Raw genomic sequence first — 26,062 nt, 5'->3', positions numbered from 1 at the left:
CAGTCAAAGGGCAACAAGAGAAGCAATGTAAGTCTTTACTCCTTTCCTATCAGTAAGAAGATGAGAAAAGAATAACAAATAAAACTTCATGTCTTTGTTCTTACCACTTCAGCCTTGCTGCCTTTGAGGCTTTTAGTAAACCACAGCTACTGAAAGAGCTTACAAATGGCAGAGACAAGAAACGCTAGATGCCATCCTGGCAGGATGTAAACTGAAGAGTTTCTCTGCGAAGATTTCACTCGATATCTGGCAGTGTTTAGACTCCCTGTGGGGAAAAATCGATGGTACGGCATTTGGTTTAGGCCTACGCTTAAATCCATCGACACCTGTAAAATCTTTCAGCAGCTGTGGTCATAGTATCAGTATTTTATTTTCAGAGTTGTGCTGCGGTAAAAATAGCAAAAGGTAGCGCCTGTAGGTCACAGAGTACAACTGTTTCACGTCATCTAAAAAATGGCACCCCATTTGAATAATGTAAATCTTCTATGGGTTTTCTATTACATATTTCAGTAAGAGACATCATTTATGTTATATTAAGACACAAGTCTTAATACTCGGGGTTCCCTTTAAGCTTTAAAAATTACAGTTCATGAGAGAAGTAACAAAGTCTGATTCTTGAATAGTTGATCTTTTAAATGAATCAGTTCATCGAGTTCACAAATCTGGTTTGAATGTTTCATTATGAATTGAACTGATATGAATACCGACTTAAATTTTGTAAGTACTTTGATGGTTATGTTCTTTTTAAATCATGTCTTGCATGAGTCGAATTGGCCTGGATATTCATTCTGCAGTTTTCAGCCGAGTCATCTTTTTTTTATTAGTAATAAAATCCAACAGAATGATAAAATGCGTATTTTATCTGACATATGACTATATGGTCCATCAATTTGTACTGCTAATGTACAAGTTATGCAGTGAGCAGAAGGCTTCTCTTATTTCAACATCTGAATGTCGTAACCACATGTAAATGTGAGCCCTCGCCTCAAATATGACCAGACTGTTCGGGCTGCCCTGAAATAAATGGCTTTCTTACAACAATAAATAGTTTTCCTCTCTGCGTTTTTAAAGTGTGGCCATTGAAAACATTCAAAATACTTGTTATATTTCACCAAAAAATGCAAACATCGCAGGCTAGTCTGCGGAGGGTTTTCTCTGGGCTCAGTGAACTCGACCTCATTTGTTGCTCAATTCATTTGAACACGTTTTAGTTTATATGGAAATACCCCAGAGCAACACTTATGTCATTTGTGAAATTTCGTGTTATTAATACAACTCACGGCTGTTCTGTTGGCAAGCCACACAGGGAGCGCTTAAACACTGAGTGAACTGCCATAAAAATACTGCAATATTCTTTTAAAGATGATCCGTGATTCACACCGCTACAGATGCTTGGACTCGATTCCTGCTTTTCTACAAACTCCCATTAAATTTCAATGTTGCCGCCTTATTATTTTGATCGTTATGTGCAAAAACACTGATAACGGTCTTGCATCATGAACTGATGTAATGGCATTTTACATTTACCCCCTAGTTTGGTTTCAGCAAATCAAATCTCTTTTCTTTTTAAGGGGTCATCGCACTCCCACCGGAGTATTCCATTATTTTGGTTACCCAGTCAAGAATGCCGTATTGGCAGCTATTAGATCCACCTCACAAGGTGGCCTTGCGCATTAGCCAAGCTTGGCATAAACCGGCTTAACTGGAGGCTAATGTCTTTCCTTATGGGCCCCAAAGAGCCCCTGCACCAATGGCTCCTAGCGCTGAGTATATAGCGTAGCGCGCTACTCTGCCATTACTGTGGTAATGCTCACTTTTCACAACCAAGAGCCAAAGAAAAGACTGGCTTCTCTGTAAAAGTCATTCACTAAGACACTCACTTCAACCGAGGCATTTACACACCTAGATATAATACTGAGGGAAAAATAATATCGCCTCCGTGCCTCTATCCACACAGAGTGCTCTGTCAGCAAGTGGACCCCTAGAGAAGAGACAGAGAAGTAGTTTTACCTCAGGGATCGACACCGACCACACAGCGCTTTGCGCACGAGCTGCTGAAGTGTCGAAAACGATCTCCCAGCAGAAAGCGTGAGGCAGATGAATGAAGTGATGTTTTATTGTCTTTTTGCAGGCTCGCAGAAGCAGGAGGTGGTGTGTAAAAGACTGGACGACGGTTCGGTGGTTCAAAACAGCTACTGCGACTCAGACGGCAAACCGCCAGGGAACCAGCGACCTTGCAACACCGAGCCTTGTCCTCCAGAGTGAGTAGCAAATTTGAGGTGTATTCCCACGTGAAAAAAGTGCACTAAAATACACTTTATTTCAGTATGCATAGTATTTATAATGCATTTTTGTACATGAAATAATGCATTTCAAATGTATTGATGTTAATATTCCCTTTATATGATATACTTAACTACATGATAATGGTGTCTTTAAATAGTACAATCAAGTATGTCATTAGTAGCACTAAAAATATAGCACTTTAAGTACTTTATGCTAAAAGTATACTTACTGTTATTGTGAATTTTAGTACACATTTGACCTGCGTGTTTGCCACCAAAACAGTTTTAACACCTACAAGGTTTTCTTGTAATTAATACATTTCTACTGTATCTGTATTTATTTTCTGAAAATGCATTAACATAGAACTTATTGATTAGTATATATGAAAATCCACTAAAATTTAATGTAAAGCATTTATAGCACACTTTTAAGTAATGCACTTATAAATAACTTCTGTATATTTGGTGTACTATATCTGACTACACTTAAAATCTGTTTAAGTGTTATTGCTAATTTGTGCATTTATATTAAGTGTACTTAAGTACCACAGTTGTGAAAATGTACTTCTAACTAATACATTAGTAATATATTTTTTAATAAAATCAGTTTAATTTAAATTTAGGATTACTATATAAAAGTCTACTAAGATTGAACTAATTTTTAAGCATTCAAAGCACTTTTAAGTAATACACTAATAAAAACTCCTCCATATATTTTTGCAGTAGTATACTTTAAATTTTCAATTTCAATGCACTAAAAATCAAACCAAGTCAATTGGTATTTAATCCTATAGTATTATTCGGAAAATCGACCGGAAAAAAAAAAAATGAAACTCAATGACATTTATGATGTGGACTTGATTCGAAAAGCTAAATGGTCTTTAAAAAAAAGTCACACCTGTGTTGTTCGTTTCATTTCCATTGGAAATGAATTGGAAATATGCAAAATTGTAAAAATACAGAGACTTTTTTTGTGTGTACAATCCATAAATCATTCACTATGTAGAAAAAGAGTGCACAGCAATGAAGGGGTGACACTTTAAAATATCAAGAGTGCAAAATAGACACACTCCAGCCAACCAGAGGGTTAATATACTTTTATAAGTGCACTGAAGTACTACTGTGGTAGAAATATTCTTTTAATTAGTGTATTTATAGTATATAACTTTTACAGTTTTATTTAGCACAAAAAATAAGAATGAACTGCATATGTACTTGCTTGTAATTAAGTATGTTTTAGTGCACTCAAGTATATTTTATTTCTGCCTGAGTTAGGGGGAAAATGCACATGAATCTCAAACTTAAATGTGTGATTAATATCAGGCAAAAGGCAACAAATATATATATATATTGGACAATTATAGCCTATTTATAACTTAAATTACTACTGATGGCAAAAAAAGAAAATACAGATTTATTTTTTTGCAGTGGGACATTTTTTGTGACATTTTTTCAAATTTGCTACTGAATTCTCCTAAATTACTGTATTTGGGGGAAAAAATCATTCTCAATACTATAATGAAGTTACCATTTATTTTTATCATTATACTAGTATCAAATCAATACTTTTTGCATTATGGGAACAACTATGAGATGTTTTCGCTTGACATCAAGTCCTAAACTGGTAAGATGTGACAAACAACAAGTTTTCAATGACAAATGACTCTTTGCACATTGACAACGAAAATGCTGCACAACATGACACACTTTCAACCAGTCAGAAGATATTTGATGTACAATTATGAGCAGAATTATGAACAAATTATATTTCACAATAAGCAGGCTACCCAGCGTGACGCCAAAGTAAAAGAAATCAAATAACTATCAAAATGTCCTGTCTCTTGTCACTTGTCATGGTCACAGCTGGTTACAAGACTTAGATTTTCATGGATTGCGTCAACAGTATACTATTGAGAAATGACCATGAAATTAATGTCACAATGTAGAAAAAAATCCTAATTGTTATAAAAACAGGCTTTAGTTATTTTTATCATACAAAATCAATTTTATATACAGTCAAGCCCGAAATGATTCATACCCCTGGCAAATTCTGACTTGAAGTTACTTTTATTCAACCAAGGTTTTTTTTGACTGGAAATGACACAGGCTTCTCCCAAAAGATAATAAGACTATGTACAAGAGGCATCATTGTGGAAAAAAATATTACTAATTTTTTATTCACATTTGAGCAAAAAGTTTCATGTCAAATTATTCATACCCTTCTCAGTAATCAATAGAAAAGCCTTTATTGGCTATTACAGCAATCAAACGCTTCCGATAATTGCTGACCAGCTTTTTTTTTTTACCAGTCTCCACTGGTATTTTTGCACATCTTTTGCGATGAGCTCCAACTCTTTCAGGTTGGAGGGTCTTCCTTGCCATCACCCTGATCTTTAGCTCCCTCCACAGATTCTCAATTGGATTTAAGTCAGGACTTGCTGGTTTTCTGAGTGACGCACATCCAAGCCAACCACAAGTAGCTACGGTTATGTATGCTGTAGCCTAGCCCAGAGCCTAGCCTGCTGTTGCTTGGAGGTACTCGACAGGATATTTCAGAACGATCATTAATGTTTTTTTCTTTTTCAAACACCGAATGCAGTAAGTTACGTAACTGTTGCTTTAGTAAAGCCCCTTTCACAATGCACGCTGATTCCGGAAAATTACGGGAACGAGCGCTGTGTGAACATAAGCCTGAACCAAATGCCATAAAGGCAGTGTTGTAGTGATGTACGTTAACCCTGCGACAGTGTGTTTTGGGTGGTTGTCGTGCTGAAATGTCCACTGGTGCCCAAGGCCAAGTTTCTCTGCAGACTGCCTGATGTTGTTGTTGAGAATTTTGATGTATTGCTCCTTTTTCATGGTGCCGTTTACTGTGATTAGGTTCCCTGCTCCACCGGCTGAAAAACACCCCCAAAACATTAGGTTCCCACTAGGGATGGGGCCGATCCGATCCAGTATCGGTATCGGGTTCCGATACCAGCTTAATTAATGGATCGGAAATTTCCGATCCAACCTAGAGAAATTTCCGATCCAGAGTTATGTCTACGTACAGTGCTGTCTGCTGAAATGACTTCACAAGTGATCCCGGGCTAGGTGACGTGTCTGTGCTCCAATGAGACACTGAGAGAGATGACATGCCTCCTTTCAGGAAATCTTCAGTTTGCAGGTAGCAGTTTAGCATTGAGCGTCATACATGTCCGCTGTGTGGAAATACTTTACGGTCGGAAACGCCGCAAAGACAGCAAAGTGCAATGTTTGCAAAGCCGTTGTTCCAAGAGGTGGCACCTCATGGATTTATTTAGTAGATTAACTGTTAAATATTACCCATCATAGAGTAAAAGTTTATAATTTGTAGACTTCGTGCGTGTTATTTTCTGTTTTTAACGTTGCCGCACACACCTGAAGCGAGCACGCGCACAGAGAGAGAGAGAGAGAGAGGTGATTAAAACTGCGCGATTCACAGACTGATTACTCTTTAACGTCACTTGAACAGAAACATTCATACAAAGTTATGTTTAAATACCCGTTGTTTTATTCTGGTAACACCGTCGGTTATTGTCTTCAGTGAACCGAAACAGCTGAGAAGGAGATGCGTGCCAGTATTACGTGCATTAGGCCTTAAAGAGACAGCATCCTATAAATACCTGCAGTGAGAAGTACTAGTTATTTATCAATGAATTATTACATTTCTGCACCTGAATACTAGTATTATTGATTTTATTAGTAACTTTATGTTGTATTCATCTACACTTGTCATTTGTGTTAATGTTCTTGTTTTGTTACTTATTATATTAGTTCAGCTAGTTTTTGCTGTGGATTAGAAGTAGCCTACTTAAAGCAAGCATTCAGTAATTAATAAACAACAAACTTGTTTTGTTTGTTTTTTGCTGATCCGAAAAGTGCACTTATTGCACTTTTATTCAAAATGTTTAACATTTGAAAACCTTATTTTGTTGCTGCTACACAAGCAAGAATTTACTGAATTTATGTTGATCAGATGCACATTGTTCTATTTATAGTGTGAATATTTTTTTTTATTTCAAATATTTGAAAACCTTTTTGTTTTATGCAACAAGAGTGTATATTGCACTAGTATCTAGTAACCCTGTCTTGAAATTTAAATAAATATCAATTTAAACCCTTAAAGTTGCATATTTGTTTTCAGGATGGGATTTCTGCCATTTTCTAACCTCATACTTACCTCAAGTTGCTTTTTGGGAGATACTTAGACTTGCTTGTAGAGAAGCTTGTTACAGCCTCATAAAATCAACAATAATGATAATAGTCATAGTGATTTAAAAGCAAATAGAGCTCTGGTATCGGAATAGTATCGGTATCGGCAGATATCCAAATTCAGGTATCGGAATCGGATCGGAAGTGAAAAAATGTGGATCGGTGCATCCCTAGTTCCCACCACCATGTTTGACAGTGGGGATGGTGTTCTTAGGGTTGAAGGCTTCTCCTTTTTTACGCCAAATGAAGGCTACATCATTGTGGCCAAACAATTAAATTTTTGTTTCATCTGACCATAAAACAGAAGACCAGAAGTCTTCTTCTCTGTCCAGATGAGCATTTGCAAAGGCCAAGTGGGCTTTTGTGTGCCTTATCTGGAAAGTGGTGTCCTCCTTGGTCATCTGTGGAACCCAGCGGTGTGCAGTGTCCGTTGGACTGTCTGCCTTGAGATGTTGCCACCAGCAGAGCCCAGATTCATCAGGATGGTCTTGGTGATGATCCTTGGATTCTTTTTGACCTCTCTCACTATCCTCCTGGCCAGCACAGGTGTCACTTTTTGTTTCCGACCACATCCTCTGAGATTTTTCTCAGTGAGGAACGTCTTGTATTTTTTAATAATACTTTGCACTGTAGCCACTGGAACTTCAAAACATTTAGATATGGTCTTATAGCCCTTTCCTGACTTGTGAACAGCCACAATGCGCAGCCGCAGGTCCTCAGTGAGCTCCTTTGTCTTAGCCATAACTGTCCACAAACCAACAGCAGAGAGCTTCTGTTTTTCACCTGTTGAGTTGATTAAAACAGCTGTTCCCAATGAATCAGGGTAATTAGGATGCTTTAGAACAGCTTGGACTATTTGGAATGGTATAGAACTTTGGATTTTCCCATAGACTGTGACAGTTTGCAAAGGGTATGAATAATTTTGGACATGCCACTTTTGTTCAAATGTAAATATTTTTTTCCACAATAATGCCTCTTGTACATCTTATTATCTTTTGGGAGAAGCCTGTGTCATTTCCGGTCAAAAAAAAAAAACTTTCTGGTTGAATAAAAGTAACTTTAAGTCAGAATTGGCCAGGGGTATGAATAATTTCGGGCTTGACTGTATATAATTCTGTAGGGAAAAATATGTCTAATTTTCTACACATGTGGCTTATACTCAAGGTTTTGCTCTCTTCGCCAGCCTAGGATGAAAAAATACAGAAATTTTATTCTGTTTTGATGAGCCTTATCAAAATAGTACATAGCTGCCCGGCAATAAAACGCGCAAAGGGCCACAACCCGTAATGTTTAATTTGTCTTCATAGCACCCCAGCCATAAAGAGGCTCTTTGAAGACAACTTAAAAACTAAGCAACATGATTTATTCCTTCATATGTTGCCTATTTTCATTTGGACTTTGGTGCCAAAATCCTAAAGGCGTCCAAAAAAAGTATGAGTGATCACCTGCGTTTAATTGTATTGGCGAGCAGAGTTTATGCACCCTCAAGGGACAATATCCATAAACGTGTGGAGTATGCATGTGTGCGGCGGCCAGACGCACTTAGCGCTCATTTTCAATGGGGCGAGCAGCTGAGCAAAGTTCACTTGTGTCTGCAAATTTTAAATTGGAAGGAGGAATTAAATGGTTTTGGCCTCTGCGCGCCTGCGTCTTGCCAGTGGAGGGTTTAGTGAACCTGAACCCCAAGATGGGCATCGCTAATAACATCATCTAAAATCTATTTCCATCTCCACCTGATGTCAGAGGAATGCAGTCTCTGGCCCAGAAAGGGTCATGATGGTCATTCGAGAACACCCTGTTGTTTTTGGGGAGGTAATTTCTCTCTAATGATCTTGCAGATAGTGACAGATTTTATTTCATTAGTAATTTATGTCCAACTTTAATTTTATTTTACTTTTGGTGTTTCATAAGACACATCATCCGTTGCTTTATCAGAGCATCGCCAAGAGAATGCAAACAAACCGCACGAAACTTAATTCAGCCGTAACAAATGATAAAAACTCTGACATTTATATAAAAAGGTCTGTATTCCACAGCGCAGCTAAAAATGTAGAATGCATTTTGCCAGAAATGAAGACAAATTGAACGCAAATTTGGAATTGTTGTTGCCATTCTGTAAAGTTCACAACCCGGTGAACGTTAACTGCGTGTATTAGCAGGATCCAAAAACGAAATGAGAGTACTAATATCGCTTTGGCGAGTAAATAAAATGGTGTTTCAGACCATTTATGCCAGGAGTTTACTTTCTCTGTAATCTAAGACCGCCATGTGGCAAGACTTATTTGCGTTAAGCACTTGAAAAGTATATATAAAAATCAAGATTTTGATGTTTTCATTCAAGGTAAATGATGCTAGGAGTGACACAACAGTCACTGTAATGGAAAATCTATTAATTTATTACTATTTGTAATAAGGACCCAAGAAAGGTTGGTAATAAATATTTATGGATGGAGAATTTCCTTTTTTTTTTTGTTTGAAAAAAGTATGTTTTTGACTCTCGCACTAATCAAAGCCTGATTTATTTGATCATAAAATTGTAATACTGTGAAATTTTATTACAATTTACAATTTTCTGTTGTGAAATATTTTTAATTTATATTTAAAAATACACTTTTTCAGGATTCTTTGATGAAAAGAAATATCAAAAGAACAACAATTTACTTGAACTAAGCCTAAAATCTTTTTATATGCTATGCATATTTCACCAAAATATTTTTTATGATGCAGAATACAGTTCTGTGGTTGTTAGGAATTATTTATGGATTCCCTTTTTTTTGTAAAAACATTTGTTTCTGACTCTTAGACTCATTAAGGCCTAATTTATTTAATTAAAAAAACAGTAATGTTGTGAAATGTTATTACAATTTAAAATATATTTTTCAGGATTCTTTGAATAAAAAGTTAAAAAGAACAGGATTTATTCAAAGTAAAAATCTTTTCTAACAATATAAGTCTTTGCTATCACTTTTTATCAATTTTACACATCCTTGGTTAATAAAAATATTAATTTATTTAAAAAAAAAAAGAAAGAATAAAAATTTACTGACGACAAACTTTAAAATGATAGTCTATATTGTTACAAAAGATTTCTATTTTAATTAAATGCTGTTCTTTGTAACTTTTTATTTATTAAAGAATCCTGAAAAAAGTATCACAGGTTACAAAAAAAATATTAAGCACAACTGTTTTTAACATTTAATTAAAAAAATCAGCATATTAGAATGATTTCTGAAGGATCATGTGACACTGAAGACTGGAGTAATGATGCTGAAAATTCAGCTTTGATCAGAGGAATAAAATTACATTTTATAATATATTCTGATAGACAACAGTTATTTTGCATTGAAATATTTCACTGTGTTACTGTTTTTTTTTTCTGGATTTTTAATCAGATAAATGCAGCCTTCATGAGCAACTTCATTAAAAAAAACATTACAAATCCTACTGATCCGAAACTTTTTAACAGCAGTGTATGTAAAAATATATTTTGATGAAATAATACAAATATTATAAATATTTATCGACAGAGAATTTCCATTATTCCATTAATTTGTGTTTCAGGTGGTTTATCGGTGACTGGTCAGAATGTGGGAAAACCTGTGACGGAGGCATCCGAACACGCACTGTTTTGTGTATCCGTAAAATCGGACCCGCAGAGGAGGAGACCCTGGAGGACAGCCACTGTCTCACCCATCGGCCAATAGAACAAGAGTCCTGTAACAATCAGTCCTGTCCGCCTCAGTGGGTGACGATGGACTGGTCTGAGGTGACTCAATGTGTTTTTCATTTATCTGTAGTTCCTCTAGAATGCTTGGTGATCTTCTTGTTTTAATATTGTTGTGTTTTTGTCTATAGTGTACCCCAAAGTGTGGCCCTGGCTTCAAGCACCGCATCGTTCAGTGTAAAAATAGCGACCTGACCAAAACCTTCCCACCAGCCCTCTGTTCTGACCATAACAAACCTCCAGTCCGTATTCGCTGCAGCCTTGGTCGCTGTCCGCCACCACGCTGGATCCCTGGAGAATGGGGACAGGTAATACAAGTTTACTTCTCATCCACAGTTTTATTCATCCTGGTGAGGACAGTTTAATTGAACTATAACTTTTAAACATGCTAAAAGGTCCCATGAAATTAGTTTTTTTTTTTTTTTTTCTTTTTTTTTTTTTAGTCCATGTCTGTTACCTTTGAGTTAATCTATATCAGGGTTGTCCAAACACGTTCCTGGAGGGCCACTCTCACTTAAACGTCACTAAAAGTCATTTTTTCATCATGGACATATACATTCGTGTCCAATAAACTGCAAGAATGAGACTTTGGTTCATGGCTGAAACACAAAAGGATACTTGAGACATTTCTGCCTTTCCAACTATACTTTCACGCTTCAAAAAGTTCACAAAGAGATTGTAAAAGAAATTCATATGAAACAACCAGTTTATTTCAAGTCTTCTAAAGAGATAGGATCCTTTTATATCATTCAACAAAAGCATATTCCATTGCTTAAGAGATCACAGTAGGTCTGTCTTTAAAGGTTTATAAATTGTTAAAAAAATACAGTTTTCCTATGGAGAAAATGAATGCTGTTTTTACTTCCAGAACCCGAATGTTGCACTCTTTAGAATCAAGTACCATCCATAAAATTTGTTTGTATTTTACAGTCAATTTGAGCTGTATTCCCAATCAAATTTAGCCTTGAATAAAAGTATTTCAGGTGTCATTATGATTTAGAATAAATAACAGAAAACAGTTTTGTCTTTACAGCAATTCCTGGTCCAAAGGCTGAGTAAAGACTGTTTTAATACAGCATGAAAAAGACCATGTGTTGAGCTGACGTCAACAGAATTTACACTCGCATGATAAACTAGGGTCTCTGGAAAGCCAGTGACGTGTGTTTCTGTGAGTGACAGCGAGTATAACAGCCCAAGAGTGTGTAAGTGGTAGTAATATCATCCAGATTTTTTGAAGTTTATCTCTGCAGTAGACAAGGTTTTCTGTCAATGCCAAGAATATGTATTAAAAAGACAAAACACGTCACTCTCAGACAGATCCTGTGGTTTCTCTCTTTAAAATAATGTTACGATCAGAATAACTGTGGTGGCTTATAGTAAACCTTCCTAAAAATGCCACAAACAAAAAAAATGGACAGGTAGTACTCAATATGGGGGAAAAATGTAGGGCAGAATATGATCTTAGCCATCAGGAATTGTTTTCTTAAAAATGAAAAGTTTAAAAATAGAGTCCTGCTGTGTATTTTTTATTTTTTTTTTGTAGGCCATCCCAGAAGTTTGCATTATTGTTTGGTTCCCTCAACCAAAACCCAATAGATTTTTTTTTTTTTTTTTTTTTTTTTCCCATCGGCTGTTATTGGCTTTTATTCATAGCAGAAAATAAGACTGTGACTGTGAACAAAACAAAAGTTTATGATTGTTACATGTTTTGGTCATTGTGATAATCTTCAACAACAAAATTTTGAAGTTTAAATACAATCAGCAAAAGTAATTGTCCCCAATAGCCTCTGTAGTCCCATTTAGCCACTTTTTAGCAACCACTAAAATAAAAATAAAAATAAGGGGATATTACTTATGTATTTTATGTCGTACAATAAAATATAAAAAATATATATCTTGAGATTGTATTCACCACAGACATTATTTCAGGCAATCAATCTAAGAACTATTCGAAAAACTCATGGACTTAAGGACGATGGAACCAGAAGTGCTAGAACGCAACTTATTTCTGGGTTTTGGCCAATAAGACAAGGAATACATATTAGAATAAATTAATATGTAAGCAATATCACACGAGTGATATATCAGCATGGCTGTGATTTGGCCGTAGGTAATAATATTGCATTTATACAACAGTTTATTGGCGCAAGTGTATAAATAAGAAACAACAGAGTGTCTTAAAAAAAAAAACGTTTGAATGCAGAAGTAATACCTTCCGCAACAGATTAAAATCTCAGTTTGACAGTTGAACAGCTGAGCTGTTAAAGCCTTCTTTACTAATTAAAAAACGTCACTTTAGAACTATTAACAAAGGTATGTTGAGTTGCTAAATTAAAAGCTTATTGTAGTAATATTAAGACAATAATACATTATTTTAAAATGTCCACTGAGGACTATCTTTGTCGTACTATCCTTTCATCTGTTAAGGGTGATTTCCGATGACAGCGCTGCTCAGTGCATTCGTTGGTTGCATCTTACTTGTAAAACTAAACTAACTTCCTGGTTTACAACCCTGTTTTAGTCTCTTTCGGTATAAAAGTCTTTACTGCTCTAATGGCGGAATAATGTAACTAAAATCACCACCACTAACACACACACACACAAACACATTTGTATTCCTATTATTATTGTAACATTTCATAGGCATAATGACTTTTATACTATACTATACAAATATATGGTTTTTTTTTTAGCCACTTTATCCACTTAACCTAAACCTCTGGAACAAATAATAATTATGCAAATTATATAACATGACAAACAAACAAATTATATCTCATGTTAAATCGCTATAGAGATGAGCCAGAAGAACTGGCTGAGGTGAGGCTGCTCTCGGCGGGTTCATGAGCACTGAATGGCTGCTGACGCCCTGGAGCTCACATCTACAAAAACGTTGAAAGAAATTTGTATTAACATACCGCATATTTGAAGTTTAAACAACTACATTCTCACCTAAAAAAAACTCTTAAAACTACATTCTGTGGCAAAAAAAAAAAAACCAAACAAACAGTATTATTCATAAAATGATAATGAATTTGGACGTCCTCCATGACACTCGCTGTGAGAAATACCGGAGTGATACAAACGATTGACCTTCAGTTGAAGTTCTGATATCACTAGAATATTGCACCCTTCTCAGCCAGTCAGATTCGAGGACCAGAAAGAACTGTTGTTTAAAATATAATATATGCCATCAATATTGGCTTCAAGTAAACAAAAAATACAGGTTACAAGGTTACCAGATCAACAATAATTTGTAAAAAAAAAAAAAAAAAAAAAAAATCAAAGTAACAAAAGTCCAGATTTATCCATTTACCTGAATGAAGCTGCATTGTAGTATTAGTTTCACCATCCCGTGATTCTTGCATTAAACTGGGACTCCCATAATGGAGTGGCTGTTGAAGGGAGCAATGGGCCAAAAGGTCGCTGGTTCAAATCCCACTTATGGCCCTCACTGACATATCCCGTCTGTCAGGGGCTCGCGCTCTAATAAAGTCTGTTTAATTTAAAGGGGATGAAATGGGAAGGCTGCTGGAAACTCATCTGAGATGTCCGCACTCCGAGTCCCATGAGGGGTCCTTCACTGTTGGTCTTACACGTGTTTATGACTAAATCCACATCAGATCCTTGTCTTGGCATGCGACGTCAGCATTTTTGTGGCATTCACACTAGGCGCTACAGCAGAGTGACTAATGAGCGAAATTTGTGTATTGTACTGGGTTGCTAGGCAACTCTTCAGTTTTTCCATTGAATCACTGAGCTACATCATGGTAGGAGACTACTGGAATACATCTCAGTTTCACTTCAGACAGTCGCAATTTACTCCCTCCAGCAATGTCGAGACCTCTAATGTAGAACAGCTGACAGTAGTCAGAGATTCAATTAAACTATTACAATGACATTCCACAAGTAGCTCTCGCTCCTTGGTTTTGGAGCACTGATTTTGGGCCAGAATTCCCAAGCGTGCCACAGACTGATACACACTGCACACAAACATGCCAGGAGCTGACTAAAATTATACCAGTCTGATTGGTTGGCTTCTACACAATGAACTCTATGCACACTAAAATCTAAGCGCCAAACGAGTTTCCGGTATAGTATTCTCCCATTGCAAACTGTAGTAGTAGCAAACTCTTTTCATATATACATATATGAATATATATCTTGTCATGTAACTACCTCAAGATTTAATTTGGCTTATTTTCTCACAATTTCCATACACTGCACTGCACCAGAAGTTGCAGTGACCACTGAGTGCCACTAAATGCGAAAGCAATCATGTATAGCGTGCATTTATAGAAGGCAACATGTTTTTATGATTATGAGAAATAACCAGTTGCTAAATTTCTCTGTGGTTCTGGCATTGAGAGTTCAGGAGAGAGAGAGTTTTGTTTGCGGTACTTGCTAGAAAGTAAAGGAGGTATCCACATGTGGATAATACACTTTCAGTATTGCATTTGACTTCAGATTTGCTTTATCGTGTTACATATCGTTCAGATGCACCTCTTCCTGTTTAAGTCAATGGTTCTTGGCTAGAATAGGTTGCAAAGGGGACAAGACTTCATGCCTGTCTAATGTAATTTATCTCATTGTGGCAAAGTGGCTTGAAGTATATTAACCTTGGTTTTGCTTTTTATTCATACATGTTGTGTCATATTTAATCTCAGATATGCTCTTCACTAATAATAGCCTTTAAGGGTGTGTTCACACTTGTCATATTTCATTCGATTAAAATGAACTTTGCTGTGATTGCTCTGCGGTTCATTTGAGTAAGTGTGAATGCCATCCGAACCCTGGTGTGCATCAAACAAGTGGACAGAGACCGCTAAAAATATGGGTCTCGGCCTGCTTCCAAATGAACTCTGGTGTGGTTTGAATGAAATATGAATGTGACACAGACCAAATACTTCTAAACGAACCAAAAACGGTAAGTAATGACAAGATGTGATGCTATGCGACGTGATTTCACGAAGGGAACACGTGGTGTATCCAAAACAAAATGAGCAGAGGGCAAATGTGGAGCAACAATGAGCTCTTTGTGAGTTTGCAGATAAATAAAATCATATACACACAACAATGATCGTGCTTAGTCCAGCAGCCGTGCTGAGCAGACGATCAGGGGATGGGTACTTTGGTGTCATACACCCTTAGCACCACTTTAAGTCGAACACACCTTTTCCTTTTGTTTGGAGTGTTCGGTGAGTTCCGTCACAAAATATACGTCATTCAACCCAACCAATCAGGCTGTGAACGTATCACTATGCCTTTAGGTTTGGTATCTTTAGGTTCACTGTCAAAAATGCTAGTGTGAACGCTAAGTGGACCAGGACCAAATGTATCATTTTCCTTTTTGGTCCGGACCAAATGAACCAAACGAACCTAGTACACTAACTTTTGGAGGTGAAAATAGTTTCTTGTGGTGGAAGTGACGCCAACTGTGTAATTTGGTTAAATTATGAATTATTTTTATAAAATAATTATTAAAATGATCTATTTCAATCTTTGTTTGTATTGTAATGGATTTAAGGCTGTAATTATTAATATTCTTCTAATGGATTTTTTTTTTATTTTTTTGTAATTTAAAGTTTGGGGCTGGGTAAAACAATCAAATCTATAGTTAAAGGAATAGTTCACCCAAAAAGGAGAATTCTGTCATTAATTACTCACCCTCATGTCGTTCCAAACCCGTATGACCTTTGTTCATCCTTGGAACACAAATTAAGCTATTTCTGATGAAATCCGACCCTGCATAGACAGCAATGCAATGGCGCTTTTCCACTACACAGTACCAGCTCGCCTCAGCTCGCCTCAGCTCGCCTCGGCTCGACTCGACTCTGCTCTGTTTGGTTTTCCACTGTGTAAAAGTTGTACCTGTACCGGCTTCCAGGTACTTTTTTTCGTACCACCTCAGGCGAGGTTCCAAGCGAGCTGAGGCGAGCTAAGGCGATACTAAAATGTGACGTGAAAACACAGCAGACTGCTGATTGGTCAGAGAGAATCGTCACTATTCACTGCGTCATCATTGCACGCGCCAGCAATAGTATCATGAATAACCCCGCCATTTTTAAAAAGTTTGGCCAGAGATTGCGTGACATATCCAATCCACTACATATTATGGCAACTCGGAAGAATACGCCGTGGTCAAACGAGGAGGTGCAGACAGCGGGTGTGTCGCGTAGAAGATTACATCACGGCAGTTTCTTGCAGCGTCGCTATGACAACCAGGTACTATTGTGGAGGTACAGATACAACTTTTACACAGTGGAAAACCAAACAGAGCCGAGTCGAGCCGAGGCGAGCTGGTACTGTGTAGTGGAAAAGCGCCACAACTGACACATTCAAGACCTAGAAAGGTAGTAAGGATGACAAAGAGGATGACTTGCAATCTTTTACCCAGCCTTACTTATTACAACCACAATATACAGACAATGAAGTAAGAGAGATGGATGTTTTTCGTCAGAACGCCGGTTCCAGTGTCAACAACAGTTCCCAGACGATGAAGACACAGCTTGTAAAGTTATGAGTAGGCATATGTGACCCTGGACCACAAAACCAGTCATAAGGTTAAATTTTACAAAACTGAGATGTATACATCATATGAAAGCTCAATAAATAAGCTTTCTTTTGATGTATGGTTTGTTAGGATAGGACAATATTTGGCCGAGATGCGTCTATTTGAATATCTGGAATCTGAGGGTGCAAAAAAATCAAAATACTGAGAAAATCACCTTTTAAGTTGTCCAAATTAAGTTCTTAACAATGCATTTTACTAATCAAAAATTACATTTTGATATATTTACAGTAGGAATTTTACAAAAAATCTTCATGGAACATGATCTTTACTTAATTTCCTAATGATTTTTGGCATAAAAGAAAAATCAAAAATTTTGAACCATGCAATGTATTTTTGGCTATTGCTACAAATATACCTCAGCGACTTAAGACTGGTTTTGTGGTCCAAGGTCACATATTGGTTAATGGCAGATTATATTTTTTGTACACGTTTTTAAAAACTCTATTCTTATTGTACATTAAAATTCAGTTGTACTATTTTAAACAATTGATTTTATTATTGGATATGTATTGGATATTAAGACCCTGTATGACCATGTGACCCAAAACCAGTCTTAAGTAGCATGGGTATATTTGTAGCAATAGCCAAAAATACATTGTATGGGTCAAAATTATTTTCTTTTGTCAAAAATCTGAGATTCCAGATTTTCAAATAGTTGTATCTCAATGGAAAGCTTATTTATTCAGCCTTGATAAATAAATCCCAATTTCCAAAAATTGACCCTTATGACTGGTTTTGTGGTCCAGGGTCACGCATGTTAATATCAGTAGTGGTTGTAACATCTCTGCATCCCCAGTTATGACATATGTATTAGAGGCTGTGCTAAAGGCTTTCTCTGTTTTCTTTTTTGTTTTGTTTTTTTAATACAGTGCTCTGCTCAGTGTGGACTAGGGCAGCAGATGCGGACGGTTCAGTGTCTGTCGTATACGGGACAGCCCTCCACCGAATGTCCAGAGTCACTGCGGCCCAACACCATGCAGCAGTGTGAAAGCAAGTGTGATGCTACACCCATCTCTGGTGGCGACGGTAAGTCAATCACCCTTTCGCTAATCCCATGAAAGATCTGCGATATGAACGTTTCATATGAACTGCATCTGGCTTTGATCACAGTGTTAACATTTACAAAGTTTGTGGCCTCTGCGTTCAGTTTTGAATTAACAAAGGATTATATTGTTCCGTTCTTGCCCGTCATAAACTACCTCAGTTTGGAATCGAGACGGGACACTGTTTAGGCGATCCTGGATTCAATAAAAGTTCCATGACCCTTGCGAGATGGATCCCTATTCAAATATCCTCACCGGGGAAGCAGCGTTAGATTATCTCTCCTAATCAACCCTAATAGGATTAGTTGTATCCTAATTAACAGCAGTGACAGAATGTCTACTTTCATTGTCTTCAGCCATGGCAGTTTAAAGACTCTAATAGGGAAGACATATTAATTGAGGTAGGGCCAGTTAGCACCGTCAGCACACTGCCACACTAATGCATATGGCCGTCTGCCCGTGCGGTGAATCAGGTCGCTCTATTTTATGCTTAGATGCTGTAATTACCATAAGAGGCTTGTGTCCAGGCCCTGAGTCATGGCCTCTTTTGAAGAAGGACTCACAGTTTTGGCTTTGACACAAAGGAAGTCTATTAGCTTTCCAGTGCTGTGGGGTCATGCAAGATTCTGTCCCCGTCCTTTAGAATCCCCCCTTGGAACCGCAAAGAACTTTTAACTGGTACTCTATTCAGTGCCTGTTTGGAAATCCCACAGAATTTCTTTTTGATGTTTTTCATGTAAATGTAAAGACGACATTTAATATCTTCAGACTGTTTGACAGATATGGGCACATATTTGTGAAGATTTTAGAAAAATTAGTGGCATGGCCATCAACCTGCTAGATTCAGTTCAAATTTCACAACTACCCACAAAAATATGCTGCTACTGAATAACTGACTGTCCTTTATATTTACACAAATAATGTTCTCAAGCAAAATGTTTATTTAATGCTACAGACACAACCGCACACACATCACAGAAGTAAGTTTATTACTTTTTAAGTTAATTGTTCATGAGCACACTCTAATGTCATCAAAAAATGATTCAATGTGTGCAGCTATGTCCGTTTACAATTTTTGTGCTATTTTGTGCTTTACGTGCTATAACAACAAGTGCTGGGGAACATTCAGAGTAAACAGAACATGTGACGAAGTTATGAGTTATATTTTAAGTATCATATAATCAAAATTCTAAATGGTCAAATTAAACTTTTGTCAGTCTGTTTTTTCGGCATATTTGATCCCCTGCTGGCCAAGAAAATGATAAGTCTCTAATTTTAATGGTAGGTTTATTTGAACAGTGAGAGACAGAATAACAACAACAAAATCCATAAAAAGGCATTTCAAAAAGGTTATAAATTGATTTGCATTTTAATGAGTGAAATAAGCATTTGACCCCATTCGCAAAACATGACTAAGCACTTGGTGGCAAAACCCTTGTTGGCAATCACAGAGGTCAGACGTTTCTTGTAGTTGGCTTGAACCTTCATGCTCCCTCCACAGATTTTCTATGGGATTAAGGTCTGGAAACTGGCTAGGCCACTCCTTTTTTGCCTTGGCCTTGTGTCTCGGGTCATTGTCATGCTGGAATACCCAGCCACGACCAATTTTCAATGCCCTGGCTGAAAGAAGGAGGTTCTCACCCAAGGTTCTCGTCCTGTCCATCATCCCTTTGATGCAGTGCAGTTGTCCTGTCCCCTTAGCAGAAAAACACCCACAAAGCATAATGTTTCCACCTCCATGTTTGACATGAGGAAGGTGTTCTTGGGGTCATAGGTAGTGTTCCTCCTCCAAACATGGCGAGTTGAGTTGATGGCACTTTCACCCGGTTCTTCTCTGAATCATTCAGATGTTCATTGGCAAACTTCAGATGGGCCTGTACATGTGCTCTCTTGAGCAGGGGGACCTTGCGGGTTCTGCGGGATTTCAGTCCCTTACAACGTAGCGTCTTACCAATTGTTTTCTTGGTGACTATGGTCCCAGCTGCCTTGAGATCGTTGACAAGATCCTCCAGTGTAGTTCTGGGCTGATTCCTCACCATTCTCATGATCACTGAAACTCTGAGGTTGCATGGAGCCCCAGACTGAAGAAGATTGACAGTTATGTTGTGTTTCTTCCATTTGCGAATAATCGCACCAACTGTTGTCAGCCCATTCCAGCCTTGTGTAGGTCTACAATCCTGTCCCTGATATCAATGGAAAGCTCTTTGGTCTTGGCCATGGTGGAGAGTTTGGAATCTGATTGATTGCTTCTGTGGACAGGTGTCTTTTTGATACAGGAAACAAACTGAGATTAGGAGCACTCCCTTTAAGAGAGTGCTCCTAATCTCAGCTTGTTACCTGTATAAAAGACACCTGCAAGCCAGAAATCTTGCTGATTGATAGGGGATCAAATACTTATTTCACTCATTAAAATGCAAATCAATTTATAACTTTTTTGAAATACGTTTATACATTTTTGAAGCAACCTATTGAAGCAATCCTATAGGGACAGAATTTTACACAACGAAAATGATTAGAGGAAATTTGTTGTCGCATCTGATTAGGAACAAGGTTGGAACAAAGAGGAAATAAACATTAGCTGAGGCCAAGTTGTTAAATATTCACCAGACAATGTACCAACATTCGGTGTCAGTACAAGCATGACAAGAAAGTGGAATTTATTTGGGCCGCTAATTATTGTCCATGTGAGGAAGATGATAAATTCCAAGTTTTTCCATTGGCACTCGCTTTTACTAGCATATGAAAACGTGCGCCACTCACCCTTGCACTGATTACCACCTAGATTCACACAGACATCTGCAATATGACTCGCATTCTAAGAACCCAAAAGTTTGTCCTGCAAACATGCTTTTCATTAAAAACGATGAGGGATATAAAGTGAAAAAAAAACTGAAATGAGTAAAACGTTCTTCAGTGTAGTCAATATAGAAACTCAAATGACTGCTTTCGAAAGGCTGGCTTGGCTGTAGTTTAATTACTTTAAGCTTGTTCCGTTTCAAAGTAGCTGGTGTTTATTCCAATGAAGAGCTCACCAAAGATTCGAGAGAGAATTGGGCCCAGTTGTAGATGCAGTCTCTGGGTTCTGATCAAAGTCCTGAGTCATTGTTCCACACAGCCTTGCCTATCATATAATTGGATAGTTCAACCAAAATTAAAAGTCTGTCATTATTCACTTGTCTTCATGTCATTCTAAACTCATTTGTCTCATTTTTCTGTAATGATACATTTATTCTGATTTCCAACTCAATTAATCTTGTGTGTTACGCTAAAGCAAAAAAGTCATACAGGTTTGGAAGAACTTGAGGGGGAGTAACTGATGACAGACTTTTCATTTTAGGGTTAACTATCTCTTTAACAAGCCTCCAAGTTTCCCCTTTGAGGTTCCCCAGCATCAACCACTTACTCACTCCTTCACGTATCCTTTCTCATTCCACCTTTTTTTTTCTCTTCCCTTAGAGTGCAAAGACGTAAATAAGGTGGCATATTGCCCATTGGTGCTGAAGTTCAAGTTCTGCAGCCGTGCGTACTTCAGGCAGATGTGCTGCAAGACGTGCCAAGGACACTGACCCCGTGGAGAGAAGCAGAGACAGATGCTGCAAACAAGGAAAGAGAGAGAAAACTGGCAGAGAGAAAAGTCAATGCTGGGCACAGAGAAGGAAGCCTCTCTCTCTCGCTAATCAACACACACACAACTGCTTTTAGCCCTGTGGAACCCAAACCACTGCTCAGCACTGCGCTGACACCTGTTTTATTTTCACTTCTGTGAAGTGGGAATGTATAAAATGATCATTATTGTTGTTATTTTTATAATAATAATAATAATTGCTATTGGTTATTATTATTATCAATGTCTTTCTGTTGTTATAATCCAAAGTGCTGGACACAACACTCACAGAAGTAGCACGGCAGAGGTTTACTTCAAGGCGCCCACCTCGGTATATCCGTGGGTCTTGCATACACACTCCTAACATGGTTCTGTTGGCAACGCTGCTTTCAGGGGAATTCGATTGCTCACACTGGCAGCAACGGATCAATAGGAAGTCATTCGTTTTTAAGAGTTGGCGATTTGGGGCAACATGAGTGTCAGAGACTGTTGATGGTGTAAAAGTACCGTAACCATCAATAAGAGTGCAGACACTGACAATAAAGGGTTAGTTCACCCAAAAATGAAAATTAGCCCATTGTTTACTCACCCTCCAAGCATCCTAGGTGTATATGACTTCTTTCTTCCAGACAGATGCAATTAGAGTTAAATTCAAAATGATCTTGGCACTTCTAAGCTATATAATGGCATCTCTTCATCAGTCCAAAACAAGTCCAATAAAGTGCATCCACCGATAATAAAAAGTGTCTCACATGTTAAAAAAGACTTCCTGTAGCGAACTGATGTTTTTGTAAGAAAAATATCCATATCTAAAACGTAATCACTTTAACCTAGCTTACGCTAACAGTCGTACAGGGAAGCAGCTCTTGGCAGATGACGTAAGTCGTGCACAGTGATGGGCAAGCTACTTGGAAAATGTAGTGAGCTAAGCTAACAGTTACTCTTCATTAAATGAAGCTTAACTACACTAAAGCTACAGCCTTTGGTAATGTAGCAAGCTAAGCTACAGCATCATGGCAAAAGTAGTTCACTACATCTAAGCTATTTTTTAAAATTTCATTTTTCTATTGAACCAACATCATACAAAGTCAGTGCTCTCTCAGTGATCAATTAAATTGTCAGTCATACAGGCATGCAAGTTCAGTTTAATTGTTTATTCAACCACTCTTCCAAACCAATTTGGCAACAAAAATCTGTATCATGTACAGGGCTGGATTTATCTCATATTCTGGGGGGTTGAATTCTTTCTTGAAAAAAATAAAAACAAAAAAGCAATGGCACCAGTCTCACAATATTAAACGAATAAAACAGGGAAAACACAAAATTTGTAAATAAAATAATTTTATACATATTATTGAATAACATAGTCTATATATGGATGGGTGTTCGTCAACTGATTGCATGTCGTCAGAGTTTACAGTGTTGACAGCTTCGTAATAAATAGCCTAAAGGAAGCGCTGTAGATTTGTTGTATATAGCTACTAAAATATGACAGACCGCACAAAAACAGCACTTTAATTTACTGCCGTGTTTGAACAAAGATAGTGATTGATTTCATGAATACAGGAGCCTGATTTTTTTAATTGTCAGAATCTATAGTACATAACAAATACAAAAATAAAAACAAATCACAAACTTTTGCAGTCAAGACTGTGAATAAAAGACAAGTGTGGAATGTAAGCCAGATTTGGCCCAGACTCTGTTACTATCTGGGAAGCAAAGCTAAATTCTATTGTAAATTTGTTAACTGACAGTAAGAATATATAACCGAATCAAGCGGCTATTTTCGTTTGCAGAAGGTAAAATGCATTAACGTAAAAATTTAACCGACAGGTCACAGCGGCTAGGCCTATAAGTCACATTTGTGACCCTGGACCACAAAACCAGTCATAAGGTTAAATTTTACAAAACTGAGATATATATATATATACATACAGCTCAATAAATAAGCTTTCTATTGATGTATAGTTTGTTAGGATAGGACAATATTTGGCCGAGATACATCTATTTGAAAATCTGGAATCTAAGGGTGCAAAAAAATCAAAATACTGAGAAAATCACCTTTAAAGTTGCCCAAATTAAGTTCTTAAAAATGCATATTACTAATCAAAAATTACATTTTGATAGGTTTACAGTAGGAATTTTACAAAAAATCTTAATGTAACTTGATCTTTACTTAATTTCCTAATGATTTTTGACATAAAAGAAAAATCAATAATTTTGACCCATACAATGTATTTTTGGCTATTGCTACAAATATACCCCAGCGACTTAAGACTGGTTTTGTGGTCCAGGGTCACATTTTATTATATTCTGAAATAAACAGGCCTACAGCATAATGTTATGACATTATTTCCCTCACTCCACAACAAATCCTTTAACTTTAATCTTATTCAGAACAGAACAATGATGAAATAAATAAATAAATAAATTTGCCTAAACAATCCAAAACAAATTAAATGTGAAAGTAAAGATGGGCTTATGTAGACTATCTTGCCACAAATACAAATGTTTCCATATCTGCAATGTATTTGAAGCAAAATTATTATGCATTGGGTAAGCTTTGTACTTCATGCACGTCGACGGAAAATATCATGATGAGCAAAAATGTGCCACAGGACCGGTGGTCATGCTGAACTGCATGTTATACACACTATTTAAATTGACTAGTGTAACTTTTGGGTGACTGTGTTTTATTTTTCAAATGAACATAGTGTGCGCGTAAGACACGTAAGACACCAGCGCGACCAAACAGCTGAATATCATATTCTGTCATGTTGGTCATAGTAAAGGCATAATTTGCTACTGCAAAGTCCAAAGCAGTTTGAAGTATTCAGAATATTAGCAAAGATTATTATAATTCGTTTAGACTAGAACACGGTTTCATTCTTATTTTGCTATGGAACCTGGTCGTTTTTTGTTTGTTTGTTTTTACTAACGAACCGAAATATTTTGCCTTTCGCCATGAATTTGACACCCACTCTCTGCCCATCTTGTACTTCTGAGTTTGAGATCTTCCCAGAGCACTAGCCTGCTTCAAATACTAAAATCAAGGTGCCCATCACTAGCATTGCAGATTATACAGTTTTCTGTTGCTATGTGGGCGCTCAGTTTTTTTCTGACATTTAGCTAAAATATCGACAACAAAAGTCTCGACAACCAGTGCTAGACTAAGACACACTTTTCTCATATCTTCGAATGCAAAAAAAAAAAAAAAAAACATTAGCCTTTATAAATGTACTTTCAATCAACACTTCTTTATTTACCTCAAGTCTGCAAACACGCTGAGATGCTTCAAACTGCGTGCCGCACTTCATTCACGAGAGAGGCGGGAGGAATAATACGGTTTGACTGACAGTTTAATGAGCCAATGGCATCACGAGGTTTAGTGGCGGTGGCGTCGCTTACTGACCCAGGATCAGTGATCCGTAGCAGTTATATTTCCGATTTGAGCTTAAAGTATAGAACAATATATAGCTTGTAGCTTTTGTTGACGCTACCGCGTTACTTGATCAAAATAATAGCTTAGCTACTGAAAAGCTATTTGATTCAGAAAACAGCGACGCTACCACCACGCTACTGAGAAATGTAGTTAAGCTAGTAGCGTCACTACTTGTAGCGACGCTACTGCCCAACACTGGTCGTGCAAGGCATTTTTTATTATGGATGGCTGCATTTTATTGGACTTGTTTTGGACTGATGAAGAGAAACACCCACCCATTGCCATGATAGAGCTTAGAATTGCCAAGATCATTTTTAATATAACTCTGATTGCATTCATCTAAAAGAAGGAAGTCGTATACACCTAGGATGCCTGGAGGGTGAGTAAACAATGGGCTAATTTTCATTTTTGATCTAGCATACAATAACAGCAGTCAGGTAGTTTCCAAGCATGGATAAGCATTAACAATGTGAATGCCCTTTCAAGCTAAAAAAAAAAAATTCAAAATTTCCATCCAAATGATAATTTTCGCTCCTATAAATAAAAAGGTTGAAACCAATCCTGCTCCTGGAGAGCTACCTTTGTGCGAATTTCAGTTCCAACCTAGTCCAACAGACCTGTCTATTGTTTTAACTAAACTCTGCTGGATGGTATGAGCAGGGTTGGCATAGATTAAATTGACTTGACCAACAGTGTCCAATCCTACTCCTGTAAAGGTCAATATCCTATAGAGCAGGGGTCCCCGAACTCGGTCCAGGAGGGCCGATGTCCTGCAGAGTTTAACTCCAACCCTAATTAAACACACCTAATCCAGCTAATCAAGGTCTTACTAGGCATGCTAGAAAGTTCCAAGCAGGAGCAGGTAAACTCTGCAGGACACCGGCCCTCCAGAACCGAGTTTGTAGACCCCTGCTATAAAATTTAGTGCCAACCTGCCCCAACACACGTCTGGAAGTTTCTAGTCATCCTAAAGATCCTGATTACCTGGTCCTGAACTCTGGCTGTACTCCACTTAGCTTTCAGTCGAATACTTGCAAACCTCCGTAAGTACTTCCCCTTGGGGCAGGGGTGGGGAACCTTAATCCTCGAGGGCTGGTGTCCCTGCAGAGTTTAACTCCAACCCTAATCAAACACACCTGAACAAGCTAATCAAGTTT

The 26,062-nt window shown here is 37.4% G+C and overlaps 1 protein-coding gene across 1 annotated transcript in view; it reads left to right on the top strand.

Moving 5' to 3' along the window:
* Positions 1–21,703, top strand: part of adamts6 (ADAM metallopeptidase with thrombospondin type 1 motif, 6) — a 124,859-nt gene extending 103,156 nt beyond the window's left edge. The window contains exons 20-24 of the mRNA XM_073829775.1: positions 2,132–2,261; positions 10,080–10,284; positions 10,374–10,550; positions 17,686–17,842; positions 21,316–21,703. Of these exons, the coding sequence (XP_073685876.1) occupies positions 2,132–2,261; positions 10,080–10,284; positions 10,374–10,550; positions 17,686–17,842; positions 21,316–21,425 (779 nt within the window). The 3' untranslated portion in view covers positions 21,426–21,703. The remainder of the gene's footprint in view (positions 1–2,131; positions 2,262–10,079; positions 10,285–10,373; positions 10,551–17,685; positions 17,843–21,315) is intronic.
* The last annotated feature ends 4,359 nt before the right edge of the window (positions 21,704–26,062 follow it).

The sequence above is a fragment of the Garra rufa genome, chromosome 23, assembly GCF_049309525.1.
Source record: "Garra rufa chromosome 23, GarRuf1.0, whole genome shotgun sequence".
NCBI classification, from domain to species: Eukaryota; Metazoa; Chordata; class Actinopteri; order Cypriniformes; family Cyprinidae; genus Garra; species Garra rufa.
Note: the sequence above shows the minus strand (reverse complement) of the source record. Positions and strands in the feature narration are given on the sequence as shown.